An 18,713-nucleotide genomic window follows, 5' to 3' on the forward strand; every position below is an offset into this window, starting at 1 on the left:
AGGTGCTAGAGATGTAGCAAAGAGTAAAGTGAGCAAAGTCCCTGCCTTAAGGAGCTTACACTCTACTAGGAGGAAGCAGACAACAAATAAGCAAATACATGTTCGATGGCATTGAGTATTACAGTGAAAAATAAGACAGGGTAAGGGGCCTAGTTGGGTACATACGTGCTATCCGTGAAGGTTGCTCTGAGAAGGTAACATTTGAACCGAGGTAAGGGTGGAAGCAGTGAAGATATCAGGGGCAAGCAAGAGGGTTCCGGGCAGAGGTAAGAGCAAGTGCAAAGACTGAAGCTGGAGCCTGCTTAGCGTGTTCAAGGAACATCAAGAAAGCTTTTGAGTGGCTGGAGCAGAGAGGGGTAGGGGGACGAGAGATACGAGGTCAGAGGGTGTATGTGTAAGAGACTGTGTAGGGGGCTCTGTGGGTCAAGATAAAGAGTTAGATTTTGGTCTGAGTGGAGTGAAAAGCCATTGTAGGATTTAAAGCAGAAGAGTGACTTGTGTTTTCAAAGCATCTCTGGTTACTATATTTAGAATAGACTGGAGAGTGGGCAAGGGCAGTAGAAAGGAGACCAGGTGGATGATGGTGGCTTGGACCAAGGTAGTCAAAGTGGAGGTAATCAGAGTTGGTCAAATCCTGGATATTTTTTGAAGGAATGCCTGACATGATTTGCTGATGGATTAGATGTAGGGTATGAAAGAAACAGAACAGAGCCGTTAAGGATGACTCCCAGGTTTTTGGCTTAAACAACTGGAAGGATGGAATTGTCATTTACAGAGATGTGGAAGACTTAAGGGTGGTGTGGGGTTCAATTTTGAAATAAGTTGAGGTGTCTGTTAGGCGTCCAAGTGTGGATGTCTACTGGTACCCTTGAAACTGTTGTAAAGTATTTCTCCCTGGACTCCATTCTAGTACTGATTCTCTATAATTAAGTCGAATACTACAACTCAAGCTGTCTCTTCCTTCCTCTGATCCCATTCCTCCATAAAGTCCTTTAGTAAATAATCTAGATCTATATTTACTGAGCAGTTTTAAGTACCAGTAATAATTATCTCACTTGAGTTTCAGAGGGACCGAAAGGAAGTTACATGTCAGTATTTAAAAAGCAGATTAATATGTAAATGGAGAACTGAGTCAGTCTGTCTCTCTTTCTTTTTGAATAGTGACTTTCATTTGTTAGTTTCTGAGGTAAACAAATTCAAGGATGAGTGAGCTGGAACAGTTGAGGCAGGAAGCCGAGCAGCTGCGGAATCAGATCCAGGTAAGAGCAAACTTTTTCATTTTGAAATTTTAACATTTTTATGTAATACCAGCGATGAACAAAATTTGTGCATTAGTTTATCAGTCTACATATATTAAATAATTTATAAGGTGAGAAATGGTCAATTTGTTTTTATCATGCCTCTAAAGAACTCTGCAAAAATCATTCCTAACAAATACCTATGTGGCCCAACGGCCCCTGTGTCCCTAAGAAGTTAATAGTGTTCATGTAATCTCTGCTGACATGATAATTCTCTTCTACTCACACACCTGGAATCATAGTTTGATTTTTGGTATGTTGAGGTATAATGTAATATCATAATGTTACATAATATCATAATATCACATAATGTAATCTATTAGAAAGTTAATCTCTAAACCATTAGATTGCGGAAAAACATTAAAAATGGTAAATGGCATAATGAAGATGTCTGTCATCTTTACTCTTGGAAATCAACTCAAAACAGTAAAGAGCATAACGAACAAATACAAGCTTCATCTTTAACAAAACTAAAGACACTTAGAACTTCAAAACCTAATAGAGTGGGGAAAAGTTGTCAAATGTTAGGGTGTGGAAAGGCTCTGAGAGAGGGTTTCTGCGGCTGTAAATCTCATATTCCCTCAGGGACAACATCGTTCCTTTCTTTTGGAACAGTGAAAACATGCTTCCCTGGACTGAGAAATATCAAGGAGGGCAGAGATAAACATGAAAGGATATAGACATGCTGTCTTTTAGGAAGCCTCTTGGTGAGAAGGTACAGGAGGGACCGAATTGTGTGTAGCCTGCTGCTGCCTACTTCTTTTCACAGGGAAAAAGTAAGAGCTAAACAACTTACAAATATAAATGAAAAACTTCATAACGAAGCATGGAGAATCCAAGTTATTAGTAACTTGGAACACTGTTGTGATCTCTCCAGTATGAATCTTTGGCAAAGTAATTTCAGAATTACTTATCTAATTTAAAAGTGAAGAATAAGAAAAAAGGAATAATCATAGGATCTATGCAAAGATATTACAGGAAAGAGATGAAAGGAGCAGGAAAAACAAGGGATGGGGGAAGAACACTCAGCAGAAAAATGTTGGTTCTGAGTGGATTAAAATCATAATCATTCTGATCACCAGGAATTCAAGGAAGTTAATGATTTAGATGTGAATGAGAACTCTGAGTGGATACCTTAGGTGTCTGAACAAACCTGTCAAAACAAAGGAGGGATTTATTTTTTCTGGGATGATTAGAGAAGGCTTCATAGGCTAATCTCTGAGTTAAGATGTTGCTACCACCACCAGAATGGATTCTCCACCATCTCTACTTTGTGTCACTTGCTCCAGATGCTGAGCAGGAATGACTGATTGGCCAAGCACATTGGTCACATGGCCGTCTCATTTTTTAAAATCTTTTCTCTGTATCTGTAAGCTTGGTTTTTTGTTTTTTTGTCTTTTTTAACTTGCACATATAAGTGAGATTATGTGGTATTTGTCTTTCTCTGTCTGACATATTTCTCTTAGTGTAATGCCCTCAAGGTCCATCCATGTTGTCACCACAAATGGCAAGGTAGTCTTTTTTTATGGCTGAATAATATTCCATTGTGTGTATGTATGTGTGTGTGTGTGTGTGTGTGTATCTCACATTTTCTTATCCTTTCATCTGTCAACAGATACTTAGGTTGTTTCCATATCTTGATCATTGTAAATAATGCTGCAGTGAACATGGGGGTGCATATATCTTTTTGAGTTAGGGTTTTTGTTTTCTTTAGATAAATACCCAGAAGTGGAACTGTTGGATCATATGGTGGTTCTTTTTTTAATTTTTGAGGAACCTACATACTGTTTTCCATAATGGCTGCACCAATTTGCAGTCCCACCATCAGTGTTCAGTGTTCCCTTTTCTCCACACCCTCGTCAACACTTGCTATTTCTTCTCGTTTTGATGATGGCCATTCTGACAGATGTGAGTTGCTATCTCATTGTGGTTTTTATTTGCATTTCCTTGATGATTAGTGATGTTGAACACATTTTCATGTACCTGTTGGCCATCTGTATGTCTCCTTTGGAAAAATGCCAGTCAGACCCTCTGCCCATTTTATTTATTTTTATTATTTTATTTTTTGGCTACGTTGGGTCTTCATTGCTGTGTGCAGGCTTTCTCTAGTTGTGGCAAGTGGGGGCTGCTCTGTTGTGGTGTGTGGGCCTCTCACTGCAGTGGCTTCTCTTTGTTGCGGAGCACAGGCTCTAGGCATGCGGGCTGCAGTAGTTGTGGCTCATGGGCTCTAGAGCACAGGCTCAGTAGTTGTGGCACACGGGCTTAGTTGCTCCATGGCATGTAGGATCTTCCCGGACCAGGGCTCAAACCCATGTCCCCTGCATTGGCAGGCGGATTCTTAACCACTGTGCCACCAGCGAAGTCCCCTTCTGCCCATTTTAAAAATCAGATTATTTGTTTTATTTTTCTGTTGAGCTCTATGAGTTCTTTATATGTTGTGGATATTAATCCCTTATCAGATATACGATTTGCAAATATTTCTCCCATTCAGTAGGTTGCCTTTTCATTTTATTGATGGTTTTCTTTGCTGTCAGAAGCTTTTTAGTTTAATGTAGTCCCACTTGTTTATTTTTGCTTTTGTTATCTTTGCTTTTGTGGTCAAATCCAAAAAATCATCACGAAGACTGATGTCAGGGAGCTTACTGCATATGTTTTCTTCCAGGAGTTTTATGATTTCAGATCTTGCATTCATGTCTTTGATCCATTTTGAGTTAATTTTTGTGTATTATGTAAGATAGTGGTCCAGTTTCATTCTTTTGCACGTAGCTGTCCAGTTTTCCCAGCACGACTTATTGAAGAGACTGTCTTTTCCCCGTTTTGTATTCTTGGCTCCTTTGTTGTAAATTAATTGATCATATATGTGTGGATGTATTTTTCTGCTGTCTATTCTGTTCCTTTGATCTATATATCTGTTTTTGTGCCAATATCATACTGTCTTAATTACTATAGCTTTGTAATATAGCTTGAAATCAGGGCATGTGATGCCTCCAACTTTGTTCTTCTTTCTCAAGCTTGATTTGGCTATTTGAGGTCTTTTATGGTTTTATACAAATTTTAGGATTGTTTGTTCTATTTCTGTGGAAAATGTTATTGGGATTTTGATAGAGGTTGCATCGAACCTGTAGATTGTTTTGGGTAGTCGGGACATTTTAACAGTACTCTTCCAGTCTGTAAGCACAGAATATCTTTTCATTTATTTGTGTCATCTTCAGTTTCTTTCATCAGCGTCTTAGTTTTCAGTGTACAGGTCTTTCACCTTCTTGGTTAAATTTATTTCTAGGTAATTTATCCTTTTTGATGCAATTGTAAATGGGATTGTTTTCTTAATTTCTCTTTGTGATAGTTCTTTATTAGTGTATAGAAATGCAGTTGATTTCTATATATTTATTTTGTATCTTGCAACTTTACCAAATTCATTTATTCTCAGTTTTGATGGAGTCTTTAGTGTTTTTTGTATATAATATCATGTCATCTGCAAGTAGCAATAGTTTTACTTCTTCCTCTCAAATTTGGATGCCCTTTATTGATTTTATTTCTTCTCTTTGCCTAATCACTCTGGCTAGGACTTCCAATGCTATGCTGAATCCAAGTGGCAAGCATGAGCATCCTTGCCCTGCTCCTGATCTTAGAGGGAAAGCTTTCAGCTTTTCACCCTTGAGTATCTTATATATGTCATATATGGCCTTTATCATGTTGAGGTACATTCCCTCTATATCCACTTTGTTGAGAGTTTTTATCATAAATGGATATTGGATATTGAATTTTGTCAAAAGCTTTTTATGCATCTGTTGAGGTGATTTTATGATATTTATCCTTCATTTTGTTAAAGTGGTGTATCACACTGATTGATTTGTGGGTGTTGAACCATACTTGCATCCCTTGAATAAATCCCACTTGATCATGGTGTATGATCCTTTTGATGTGTTGTTGAATTCTGTTTGTTAATATTTCCTTGAGGATTTTTGAATCTATGTTCGTCAGGGATATTGGCCTGCAATTTTCATTTCTTGTGGTGTTCTTGTCTGGAGTGACTGACCAATCACTTGGTCATGTGCTGATCTCATTTAATGCTTGTAGCAACCCTATGAGGTAGATGGTGTTACTTCGTAGCTGAGGAGACTGAGCCTCAGTGAGATTAAGTAACTGGCGAAGGTAACATAACTATGAAGTGGTAGATCAGGACTCAAGCCAGGTGTATTTTGGTTCCAGAGCCCGTGCCATAGGTACCCCTGTGGCCCTGCCTCCCCATCATGTCTGCTAAGATCTGGCTCTGTAGCCTGTGCTATAGCCACATGAATCTGGTTGTCATTCCCTGAACATGCATTGCTCTTTTCCACTTTGTTGCCTTTTATCAAATCGTTTCCTTTGCCTGGAATTATACTACCTCTGCTCTAATTTTGTTCCTGGGACTTGTATTCATTGAATCCTAGTCTTCCTCTAAAAAACCTCACCAGAGTCCTGCACTTGGATTTCTTATTCTTTTGCTGGAAGGCAGCATTGCCTGGTGGAAAGGACATGGATTCCATCTTTTAATTATTTTGTGGCCAGGACATGTTTACAGCTTTTTTTGATGCTTAATGTCTCTGCCCACTATATAGGTTTGCGGAGAGGAGTAAACAAAATGACATGTAAAGGATTTAGATCAATGCCAGTAAGTGACAGTTCCTTACTTGTACAGCCCTTTGGATTTGTGTTACAAGGCTGATTACAGCCCACCTGATATTATAGTTCCTTGTGCACATTTATCTTTACTACCTGTACTTGGCTGGGAAATTCTGTGTTTTAATTATCTTTGTATCTCACCAGCATCCAAGCAGAATGTCATGGGCATAGTTGCTCACTGAATTATCTTTCGTGATTTCAAGTAACCATGTGTATGTAAAATGCCATGTACTTTTCTTATCAGTTTAATCATGTCATGATATATTTAAAGACCATTTCTTCCTTCTTTCCTTTTTTTCCCCCTTAATTCCAGAAATATATTTTAACTATATATTTAACTGTGGTATAAACACATGACATAATAGAACTGTATGCTATTTGATGCAATACGTGATTCATTTAAAAAGTTTATTTTATATTGGAGTAGCATTGATTATAATTCATTTTAAGTTAAAAAACAGAAATAGAGAAAATGTAGATTGTCTTTTGTAATTGTTACCTGTTTGATTTGGAGTGAGAAACACCACTTTTATTTTGCACAAAGATATTAATATCAGAGCTTTATTTTTTAAGATGGGCAATAAGGAATTCAGCTGTTCATTGGGAATGATTCTCTTATATTCAGTTTTATAATGGATAAAAGTGTTCGTACGTTCAGTAATTTTAACTTGCAGTATTTTAATTGTGTTGTTAATATAAAGGTAAGCTCTATGAGGGCAGGGATTTTTGGTTTGTCTACTGCTAGCATAGTACCTGACACAGTGTGCAACAGATTTTTTTATTGAATGACTGAATTAAGAAAGATGATCTAAACAGTGATAGTTCATTTTCATAAAGCTTAAAATCAGAGAGCTCTTTTTATAGAATTGTCTTCTACTCCAGCATTTTTGGACATGGCTCAGGCTGTCACTGTTGTTTCTGGAAATTCTTTTCATTGTAGGAAAGTGGGCTAAATTATTCCTTGCCAAATGAGGTTTCTAAACCCACAGTCTGAGAATGAGAGAATCAAATCATATGTTTGTGTAACTACTTATGAACACCCTTACATAGAAATATTCTAAGTGCTTATAAATAGGTTGAAAAGGCCGCCAAAAAGATTGCATACTTATCCAGTCTTTGTTGCAGACGGTGGCAGGCATCCCCTGGCTGAATGGAACAGGTTGTCCTTTGGGGACAGTAATTCAACAAATCGTGTGTGCCTCTCTGCACAGAAGCGTGCACAGCACACTGGGGAAGAACAAAGTTGAAGACAACACTACCCTAACCTTTGGGGGAAAAAATTGGAACAAATCTAGTAGGAAGAATTAATTGTGCTTCCCATGTATATGAATCCTCTAAATTTATTATTAACTGATAAACTTGATTTAAAACATTTTGTTGCTTATTAAACATGTTCTTTGTTTGCCGTTACTTATTTTGTTACATTAATTTTTGTTTCACTATCTTCTGTTTAATAATCCTCTTCAGTTTGTGTAAAAATTTAAGGTCTTTTTGAAAGGCTACCCTATAATACTTAGGCAAAAACACCTGCTTACATGTAGGGAATTTGCTTTTAATATACAAATATAACTCATTATATAAAAAATTATTTTCCTGACATACCATATCTTTTTATCATGTTAGATCAAAAGTATTTTATTTCTGGGCTTCCCTGGTGGCGCAGTGGTTGAGAGTCCGCCTGCCGATGCAGGGGACACGGGTTCGTGCCCCGGTCCAGGAAGATCCCACATGCCGCTGAGTGGCTGGGCCTGTGAGCCATGGCCGCTGGGCCTGCACGTCCGGAGCCTGTGCTCCGCAATGGGAGAGGCCACAACAGTGAGAGTCTCGTGTACCGCAAAAAAAAAAAAAAAAAAAAAAGTATTTCTACTAACACCTGTATACAGTATACTTGCAAAGTATTTTAAAGATGTGTTATTTTTTAATTAAAAAATTTTAGTTGAGGTACAGTTGTACAATATTATATAGTGATTCATAATTTTTAAAGGTTATATTCCATTTATAGTTATTATAAAATATTGGCTATATTCCCTGTGTTGTGCAATATGTCCTTGTAGCTTATTTATTTTATACATAGTAGTTTATACCTCTTAATTTCCTAAGCCTATCTTGCCCCTCCCTCTTCCCTCTCCCCACTGGTAACCAGTAGTTTGCTCTCTATATCTGTAAGTCTTTTTCTTTTTTGTTGTATTCACTAGTTTGTTTTATTCTTTAGATTCCACATCTAAGTGATATCATACAATACTTGTCCCAACTAAAAGCTGCTTCTTTGAAAACATAAACAAAATTGATAAAGCTTTAGCCAGAGTCATCAAGAAAAAAGGGAGAGGGCTCAAATCAATAAAATTAGAAATGAAAAAGGAGAAGTTACAATGGACACCACAGAAATACAAAGGATCGTAAGACACTTCTACAAGCAACTATATGACAGTAAGCTGGACAACTTAGAAGAAATGGATGAATTTTTAGAAAGGTACAACCTTCCAAGATTGAACCAGGAAGAAATAGAAAATATGAACAGCAGAATCATAAGTACTGAAATTGAAACTGTGATTAGAAAGCCTCCAACAAACAAAAGTCCAGGACCAGATGGCTTCACAGGCAAATTCTATCAAACATTTAGAGAAGAGTTAACGCTTATCCTTCTGAAACTATTCCAAAAAATTTCAGAGGAAGGAACACTCCCAATCTCATTCTATGTGGCCACCATCACCCTGATACCAAAACCAGACAAAGATACCACACAAAAAAGAAAATTACAGGCCAGTATCACTGATGAACATAAATGCAAAAATCCTCAACAAAATACTAGCAAGCCAGATCCAATATACATTAAAAGGACCATACACCATGATCAAGTGGGATTTATTCCAAGGATGCAAGAATTTTTCAATATCTGCAAATCAATCAGTGTGATGCACCACATTAAGAAATTGAAGAATAAACACCATATGATCATCTCAGTAGATGCAGAAAAAGCTTTTGACACAATTCAACACCATTTATGATAAAAAAAACTCTCCAGAAAGTGGGCATAGAGGGAACCTACCAACATAATAAAGACCATATATGACAAACCCACAGCAAACATCATACTTAATGGTGAAAAGCTGAAAGCATTTCCTCTAACATTGGGAACAAGAATGTCCACTCTCACCGCTTTTATTCAACATGGTTTTGGAAGTCCTAGCCATGGCAGTCAAAGAAGAAAAAAATATATAAAGAGGACTTCCCTGGTGGTCCAGTGGTTAAGACTCTGCCCTTCCACTGCAGGGTCTTAGTTGCGGCATGTGGGATCTTTTGTTGTGGTCCACAGGCTCTTCGTTGCAGTGTGCAGGCTTCTCTCTAGTTGTGGCGCACAGGCTCCAGAGCGCATGGGCTCAGTAGTTGCAGTGCGTGGCCTCTCTAGTTGTGGCACACAGGCAAAGTAAGTCAGAAAGATAAAGACAAATACCATATGATATCACATATATGTGGAATCTAAAATATGGCACAAATGAACCTATCTGCAAAACAGAACCAGATTTGCAGAGATAGAGATCAGACTTGTGACACAGAGATCAGACTTGTGGTTGCCAAGGGGGAGGGGGGAGGGAGAGGGATGGACTGGGAATTTGGAGTTGGTAGGTGCAAACTATTACATTTAGAATGGTTAAACAGCAAGGTCCTATTGTATAGCACAGGGAACTATATCCAATCTCCTGGGATAAACCTGGGATAAATGGAAAAGAATATTTTTAAAAAAGTATATATGTGTAAAACTGAGTCAGCTTGGCTGTACAGCAGAGATTGGCACAACATTGTAAATCAACTCTACTTTGATTTAAAAAAATAAAAAAAATAAAGTCTACTTTGTTTGATATGAATATTGGTACTCCAGCTTTCTTTTGATTTCTATTTGCATGGAATACCTTTTTTACATCCCCTCACTTTCAGCCTGTATGTGTCCCTAGATCTGAAGTGGGTCTCTTGTAGACAGCATATGTACAGGTCTTGTTTTTGCATCCATTCAGCCAGTCTGTGTCTTTTGGTTGGAGCATTTAATCCATTTACATTTAAGGTAATTATCGATATCTTTGTTCTTATTGCCATTTTGTTAGTTGTTTAGGATTTGTTTTGGTAGGTCTTTTTTCTTCCCCTGTTGTTCTCCTGTGATTTGATGACTATCTTTAGTCTTGTGTTTGGATTGCTTTTTCTTTTTTGTGTGTGTATCTATTGTAGATTTTCACTTTGCGGTTATCATGAGGTTTTGATATAGCAGTCTATATATATACAAGATTGTTTTGACTTGCTGGTCTTTTAATTTCAAATATATTTCAAATATCCTGCATTTGCATTCTCCTCATGATTGCTGGTTTTGATATCATATTTGTTTGGGGATGATTTTCTACCTTTACTCTATGTTTGCGTTTACTGATGAGCATTACTTTTTGTAATTCTCTTGTTTCTAGTTGTGGCCTTTTCTTTTCTGTCTAGAGATGTTCCTTTAACATTTGTTGTAAAGCTGGTTTGGTGGTGTTCTGCCTATGTTTTCTTCTAGGAGTTTTATGGTTTCTGGTCTTACATTTAGGTCTGTAATCCATTTTGAGTTTATTTTTGTATATGGTATTAGAGAATGTTCTAATTTCATTCTTTTACATGTAACTGTCCAGTTTTCAAGTACTATGTATTTTAAAAAATATTTCTGAAATGACTTGGGTTATACTGTAAATATTCTTCCCATCACCTCAATTTCTAGTTGCCAGAACAAATAGAAGGGAACTCAGAACTCTTGCTTTTTGGTGATGCTTATTAACAAATATAACTCTGAATACAATGGGCTTATTAAATCAGTCTAGTTCAGTTTATTCGGGGGATGCAATTAAAAATCTTTTAACCATAAACCAAAAGTATATTTGTGCAATAGAATAGAATTGTGTGTCTATATATAAAGCCACATATCTATGGCCAATTGATTTTTTAGCAAGGGTAACAAGACAATTCAATAGGGAAAGAATAGTCTTTTCAACAAATATTGCTGGGACAGCTAGATATCCACATGTAAAAGAATGAGTTTCGACTCCTACCTCATACCATATATAAAAATTAACTCAAAATGGCACCTAAATGTAACAGCTGAAAGTGTAGAATTTTTAGAAGTAAACCTAGTTGTTAATCTTTGTGACCTTGAATTAGGCAACAGTTTAATATGACACTAAAGCACAAGCAAGAAAGAAAAAAATAGATAAATATACAAATTGGTCTTCATCAAAACTATAAAAACTTGTGTGTCGGAGGAAACTATCAAGAAAATGAGAACTCAACCTACAGAATGGGAGAAAATATTTGCAAATCATAATCTGATAAGGGTCTAGTATCCAGAATATATAAAGAACTCCTATAACTCAACGATAAACACTTAACCCAATTTAAAAATGAGCAAAGAAGTTGATAGACATTTCTCCAAAGAAGATATACAAATGGCTAATAAGCGCATGTAAAGACACTCCACATGAAAAGATGCTTAGTATCACTAATCATTAGGGAAATGCAAATCAAAACCACACTAAGGTGCCACTTGACATCCACTAAGATGGCTGTAATAATTTTTTTAAAAAAGAAGAAGAAGAAAAAGACAAGAACAGTGTTGGTGAGGACATGAAGAAATTGGAACCCTCATACATTCCTTGTGGGTATGTAAAGTGGAGCAGCTACTCTGAAAAACCATTTGACAGTTTCTTAAAATGTTAAACATAGTTGCCATATCACCCACCAATTCCACTTTTAGGTTTATACCCAGGATAATTGAAAATGTATGTTCAAAGCATCATTAATCATAAAACCAAAAAGTAGAAACAGCATAAATGTCCATCATATTAACTAATGGGTAAACCAAATGTCATATTTTTATACAGTGGAATATTACTCAGCCATAAAAAGAAATGAAATACTGACACATGCTACAACTGAATGAACCTTGAAAACATTACACTAAGTGAAAGAAGCCAGACACAAAAAAGGTCATATATTGTATGATTCCGTTTGTATGCAATGTCCAGAATGAGCGATCCATTGGAAAGTAAATTAGTGATCACCTGGGGATGGGGGAAGAGGGAATTGGAAGGTATAGGGTTTCTTTTTTGGAGTGATGGAAATGTTCTAGAATTAGGTAATGGTGATGGTTGCACAGCATTGTAAATATGCTAACCAACCCAACTACACACCTTAAAGTGATTAAAATGGTTAATTTTATGTTATATGAATTTTATCTCATTAAACCTTAAAAATAAAGATTGTGTGGTACAGTAGGAAGTATATTTCAAATCTATATTTCCAATGAAAGTATTATTTTAAATCATATCTAGGGATTTCCATATCTAAATGTATAATTATCTTTCTTTACTTTAGGATGCTAGAAAAGCATGTAATGATGCCACGCTTGTTCAGGTAAAATTTTTATTTTTCCTCAATTCATTTTATTAATTCACATGAAACTGCTTGATACTGATGCAAATGATGTTCAGATTCTCTTTATTAGTGTTTAATTGAAAGGAATATGAGATCTCTATTTAAAAACACGTTGTAATTTGTCAGATGCTGGTAGAAGTGCTTTTTAAAGCATACCTGTTAAAATGGAAGTCCGAAAAAATACAGTAAAAATATGTACGTTCATATAGTATATGTTTCTTTTTAGGTAGCTTCTGATTCTTTTGATATGCCCTGGTTAAGATCTTTTTTTCTTATATAAACTATTAGGAAGGTTTCATTAGTTTAATTAATATTGATCATTTTTATTAAGGAGATATTTTATGTGTTGTTTAAATATAAAATTGGCTTTCTTTAGACAGTTAAAATTAGAAATGTTTTACTATTTGATCATCTGCTATTAGATTTTTATTTGTGGCTGTTGTTTTACTAAGGTTGGAAGGTATGTCTGTTCTTTTTACTTAATAGTCTACAGAAGATGTTCTCACTGGAAGGTGTGCAAATAAATCATACTTTTTCTTGAACAACATATTAATCCTATAATGACTCTAGGAATTATTAAAATACCTTCAATAGCTATAAATTTGTTTTATGTCTGCTTTTTTGCCTATTAATTGTTTCTACTTTATTTTCTGAGCTACGTCTAAGGTAAAGAATGACATTCTCGTCACTTCCTATAGATCACGTCAAATATGGATTCCGTGGGGCGAATACAAATGCGAACAAGACGTACACTGAGGGGTCACCTAGCTAAAATCTATGCTATGCACTGGGGATATGATTCGAGGTTTGTACCTGCCATTTTCAGACTGTGTGCAGAATTATTTTTGTTGAGGCATCATTTGCATTTTCTTTTTAGAAACAACCTATATCTATGAAGTATTTGCAGAAAATGCATCTAATGTGAACGCTTTGCTTTTAATAAAAGTATTCATTGATACTTTAAAAGTTTAGAAACCTTTAATATGGAAAACAGATTTACCTCTCAGAAATATCCTTTATCAAATGATTTAGGCAAAGCGTTTAGGATTTCTTTTCTTTGCGGTGGGGTATTATACTTTGTGTTTTTTTTAACATGCCAAGGCAGTTTTATTGTGTATTAACATTGAAATTTCAGTTAATAAGGAAATATTTGTTGAATATTGCTATGTACAAGTTACCAGATCTTGCCGTAATTATTTATTACCTAAATTCACAAAGGATGGAATTACATAAAACAATGACATTTTTGTTGAATACATCTTTTATTCCCCTAACCCCATCATACAAGTGTGTGTGTATTGAACACACACACACACACACACACACACAGCCGCCATCTGGAGTGCAGTTGGATGGTTGGTCTTGATGAGTTACTTTGTTCATAGGGTCACAGTGTGGCCTGTGCTTTTTCCAGAGTATCTGGCACTGCTTCCATAGTGGTTGACTTGTTCCTTTGATTTGGTTCATCTAATTGGGAAAAAGTCTTAACTAAAAAATTATTTTTTAATAGAAGTTGCATATTTTTTCTTTTCTTCCAGGAGAACCTAAAAATGTTGCTACCTGTTGCTAATGCCTGGCACATCTTGATGTAAATAAGATACTTGAATACAGTAATATAGAACTTGTGCCTCTTAGGAGGGAATAAATAAAATTATATAACTGGCAACTGACATAAAGCTAGGCCAAATATTTTATTCTTTTTCTCAAAGAAGTTTAAGAAGTAATCTACCCATTGAGATAGCAAATGTGTAACTCGAAATACAATCACTTGAAACAATGTTAATGGTTCTTACTTTCTTATAGTTTTCTCAAGACTATTAATAGAGAACCAAAAGTGTCAACAGAACCTATCTCACATTGTCTTTCTACCCATTCTGATTATCAACTTGTAACTTAATGTCCTTCTCAACTCAGTGCTGATGATGCCAACTGATTTTTGAAGAACTTTAGGTTCCATCCCATACCCTGTGGTTAGATCTTCCCTTTCATAAAACTTACAGTAATTGCTACGTAAGAACCTGATGTTATTTACCTACAGTGAAGGGTGATAGGGACAGGAAGGTGATTCTTTTCACTGTATATCTATCCTTTTGTAGTTTTTGAATTTTATACCATAGTGAAAAATAAAATTCCAAAACAAAACAAAAAATTCAATGGCAGGTAACTTAGTCAAGAGTTCATATTTAGCCTGGCAAACAGAGCTTTCTGTAGTTTAAGCCCAGTCCCCTTTTCTAAACTGTTATTCCCATTTCTTACAAACTCTGTGTAACTGGGAAATTCACAATTCCTGAAATACCTGTTGTATTTTTCCATCTCTTGCCATGGAACATACCCTCCTCATAGAACACAGACTTCTCTATCTTTAGCTTTTGAAATTCCATTTTTTCAAGACTTGTTTTCTTTTGCAAGACTACTTGAGTAACCCAGTTAGCACTTATTTGTCCCTCATTTGTTTTCCTATGGCCTTTATTTTATACCACTCCTCTGACTATTTTCATTTACCTAATTTATTTTATTAAATGTCTTATCCCCACCAGATGATGGAGGGCCCCAGGGTAGGCGGTATAGCCTGTTTTGTACCCATAACACTGCCTTGCATTCACAGGCTCTCAGTTGATATTTTTAGATTGAATGAAATGTGGTTCTTAGGCTTATATGTACTCTACTGTCATTATATTTAAGTCAGTACATACTAAACCAGTCAGCTAATAGCTACCAGAATCTTGAATAAGAACTAGAATGTTGTTACCATGAAAAAGTTGTTATAACCAGAGACATTTCTAGTAAAATGTCTAAAAATATTTAATGTTGAAATTTTTTGGCATGCAGAATAGATTTTCTTTAACTTGTGAGAATATTTTCTGGTATCAAGTTTTTAATTCGAAAAATTATTTTTGTCTTTTCTGAACTGTTCTACATTAATGCAATGCATAACTAATTTAAACTACTTTTTTCCTCTAAATGTCACATTATTTTTGTGTTTGTTCCTCTAGGCTACTAGTCAGTGCTTCCCAAGATGGAAAATTAATTATTTGGGATAGCTATACAACAAATAAGGTAGAGTTTCTTAATCATCCTCTTACATAACCTTTTATTTGGTTTGATGTCCACCAATTCTTCCCTTTATTCTATTACTTCAAACTTTAATTTCTTTCCAGGATAAATTTACTCCGTTAATTTTCACTCAGATCCTTTCTTTAGACCTAGTGTTTGCTTTTAATATTTAACCTTTTCTTTTTATTCCCAAGGACAACTACAGGACTATAGTTCAGTGTGTCTTATTTGAGTCCCATATTTCATACTTGAATATTAGAAGACAGTGTGCATCAGTTTTACATATAAATGATTTTTTTTAAAAGGTCCCATTTCCTAATGTGACAGCGACCCTGCAATTTTTATTTTTAGTTGTGGATAAGCTAGAATGTTTTCTTTGGTCCACACTAGGCATCGATTTGTGTTTCTGGACTGCTCAGAAGATACAGTAGATTGGAGGCAAATTACAACTTGTTTAGATCCCTTGGTGGTAAAAGCCAGTGGGTCCTCTTAATATGTCCACTGGAAGGAACCCCTGACATAGAGGTGTTGAGTGGTCATGAAGAAGCTCCAGGAAAATGCTCACAAGTCAAATACTTCTAGATTCTGTGTGCACTTATACCACTGTTTCTAGTAAAGATTTAGAAGTACTATTTTGTGAAATAAACAGTAACTTCAGCCTGGTTGAGAATTTAAAGCTAGCTAAGACACATTTGTAATATAATAGTTTTTCTGTATCAGTCAGAATTGAGTGTGACTTTCAACTATATTTTCCTAAAACAGAAAAATATTCTTTTAGATTAAGTGAGAGCATAGTAATCCCACAATGTGTTGATTCTGTGTATGGGCCACTTAGCCTTTATGTTCCCATTCACATTAAACTTTGCTACCTGACCTGCAAATGCTTGGTGTTGGGTAATAAGGCATCATACAGTGGTATGAGTAGATCAGTGCAAACTATTACCATTGTTTGAATTCGAGCCCAGAATATGTGTTATTAGAAGGTCATAGTTCTTTGTGGAAGAACCACTCTGTTCAACTCCAGTACTTGTATTATTCAGTGTTATGTTAGAGGAGATTCATCTTTTGAGCACTAATGCAAAACCAAAAAATTTTGTTAAGTTCTGTAACATTTACACTTAATATTTCAAATGGCTCTGTTAGTGTTGAAATGTCCTACATCCTTGTTCTTCTTAAAAGAATACTTTCTGAAAAGAGCACTTAAATCCAAATGATTTGATAATAATACAGAAAATATAATAGGCATTTCAGTGTGCATTAGTATTTTATTTTTTTTATTTATTCTTTTTTGCGGTACGCGGGCCTCTCGCTGTTGTGGCCTCTCCCGCTGCGGAGCACAGGCTCCGGACGCGCAGGCTCAGTGGCCATGGCTCACGGGCCCAGTCGCTCCGCGGCATGTGGGATCTTCCCGGACCGGGGCACGAACCCGTGTCCCCTGCATCGGCAGGCGGACTCTCAACCACTGCGCCACTAGGGAAGCCCTAGTATTTTATTTTTTATTGTTCACTTTCTCAAACCATTTCATTTTTATTTTACTTGGCCTATTTTTTAAGTACATTTAAATTGCAGTAATATTTGCTTCATTGTAAATAGGTTTGAAAAATTAATGACTGTTTTTGTACTCTTGACTTAGTTTTTGTGTTGTATTTGTCCTATAGATGCATGCTATTCCTTTGAGGTCCTCCTGGGTGATGACCTGTGCTTATGCTCCCTCTGGTAATTATGTTGCTTGTGGAGGACTGGACAACATCTGCTCTATATATAACTTGAAAACCAGAGAGGGAAATGTGAGAGTGAGCCGAGAGTTACCGGGTCACACGGGTGAGCATCACTACATATTGTCCTTTTCTCCTAAACCTGCTTCCTCCTGAAGAATGAGCTGATCAAGGAGAAGGAGTGACAAAGTGAGATCAGCTGGCCAAAGGATGCATATTAATCAAGTGAGAGTAGAAATTACCATGAATCTGGGAAACACTTTTTATAATTATACAAATGATGACCATACTTCTGTTTTTCTTTCAGAAAAGTATTGTTTTTAATATTGTACATCAATGAAAAAAGAAAATAAGTAACTCCAAAAAATAGTATTGCTTTTGTAAAAATTTATTGCGAAAAATTCAATCAATAATGAAAAATACAAAAAGAAAACAAATATAATTTTCTGTATTCTCTGCAAACCTATAGCAATTATGGGATTTTGGTGCTTAATTATGTAATTGAAAGTGTGTATCAAGATACATTTATGAAGTATTTTTCACTATGTGATAGTGCATTCAGTGTGCACACCATAGTTCAATAATATAGTATTTGGTTAGCAGTGTTAATTAGGAATTTATCACCACTCATCAGGTTTCAGCCTCTCTGGATTCTTGGAAGTACTATTTGGCTGTGCTTTTTACACAATCTCAATAATGGTATTGTTCCTGAAATTTCCATATTTTGAAGCACAGGTGAATTCTGAGCATTTGAGTGCCACCTTTCCTTCCCTGAGGTTTTTAAAATATTTCTCCAAGGTACTTAACCAAGTCTGCTATAGATTATAATAGATATTTGTATTAAGGAGTAGCTTTCTCTTAGGTAATTGTAGTAGGTGGAAAGGACTGTGTCTTTTGTAACTTTGAGTCATCAACACAGTAAATACCTAAGAGAGTTTGTTGATAAAATTCAGTTGCAGGCAGCATAGAGTTGGAAGTAATTAAAAGTAGAACTATAGATTATATATATAACTATAGATTATACTAACAAACACTTGCCCAGGTATTATATTTTTAAAAATATATATTACTATTTCATACGGTAATTGAATTAATCAGTGATAACCTAACATTTGTTACTCTCTATGCTGTAGGCTACTTGTCCTGCTGTCGTTTTTTAGATGACAGCCAAATTGTTACAAGTTCAGGAGATACAACTTGGTAAGTTTATTCCAGAAGATTACTGATTTTGAGGTTGAGGATGGTAGTAGGAACTAATGTAAGAAAAGAGCAGTCATTAATTATTTCTATTTTTAATTATAGTGCTTTATGGGACATCGAAACTGCCCAGCAGACCACTACATTCACTGGGCATTCTGGAGATGTGATGAGTCTTTCTTTGAGTCCTGACATGAGGACTTTTGTTTCTGGTGCTTGTGATGCCTCTTCAAAATTATGGGATATTCGAGATGGAATGTGTAGACAGTCTTTCACTGGCCATGTGTCGGATATTAATGCTGTCAGTGTAAGTGAAGAGCACTTCTAAGGAAAATTTACTGTG

At 35.8% G+C, this 18,713-nt stretch overlaps 1 protein-coding gene across 1 annotated transcript in view; it reads left to right on the forward strand.

The window, feature by feature from the left end:
* Positions 1-18,713, forward strand: part of GNB4 (G protein subunit beta 4) — a 55,669-nt gene that overhangs the window by 27,676 nt on the left and 9,280 nt on the right. Inside the window, exons 2-8 of the mRNA XM_029214671.1 lie at positions 1,162-1,259; positions 12,345-12,383; positions 13,103-13,209; positions 15,398-15,461; positions 17,117-17,279; positions 18,307-18,373; positions 18,476-18,677. Of these exons, the coding sequence (XP_029070504.1) occupies positions 1,203-1,259; positions 12,345-12,383; positions 13,103-13,209; positions 15,398-15,461; positions 17,117-17,279; positions 18,307-18,373; positions 18,476-18,677 (699 nt within the window). The 5' untranslated portion in view covers positions 1,162-1,202. The remainder of the gene's footprint in view (positions 1-1,161; positions 1,260-12,344; positions 12,384-13,102; positions 13,210-15,397; positions 15,462-17,116; positions 17,280-18,306; positions 18,374-18,475; positions 18,678-18,713) is intronic.

Source organism: Monodon monoceros, unplaced genomic scaffold, assembly GCF_005190385.1.
Source record: "Monodon monoceros isolate NGI ecotype Baffin Bay Population unplaced genomic scaffold, NGI_Narwhal_1 Super_Scaffold_11, whole genome shotgun sequence".
NCBI classification, from domain to species: Eukaryota; Metazoa; Chordata; class Mammalia; order Artiodactyla; family Monodontidae; genus Monodon; species Monodon monoceros.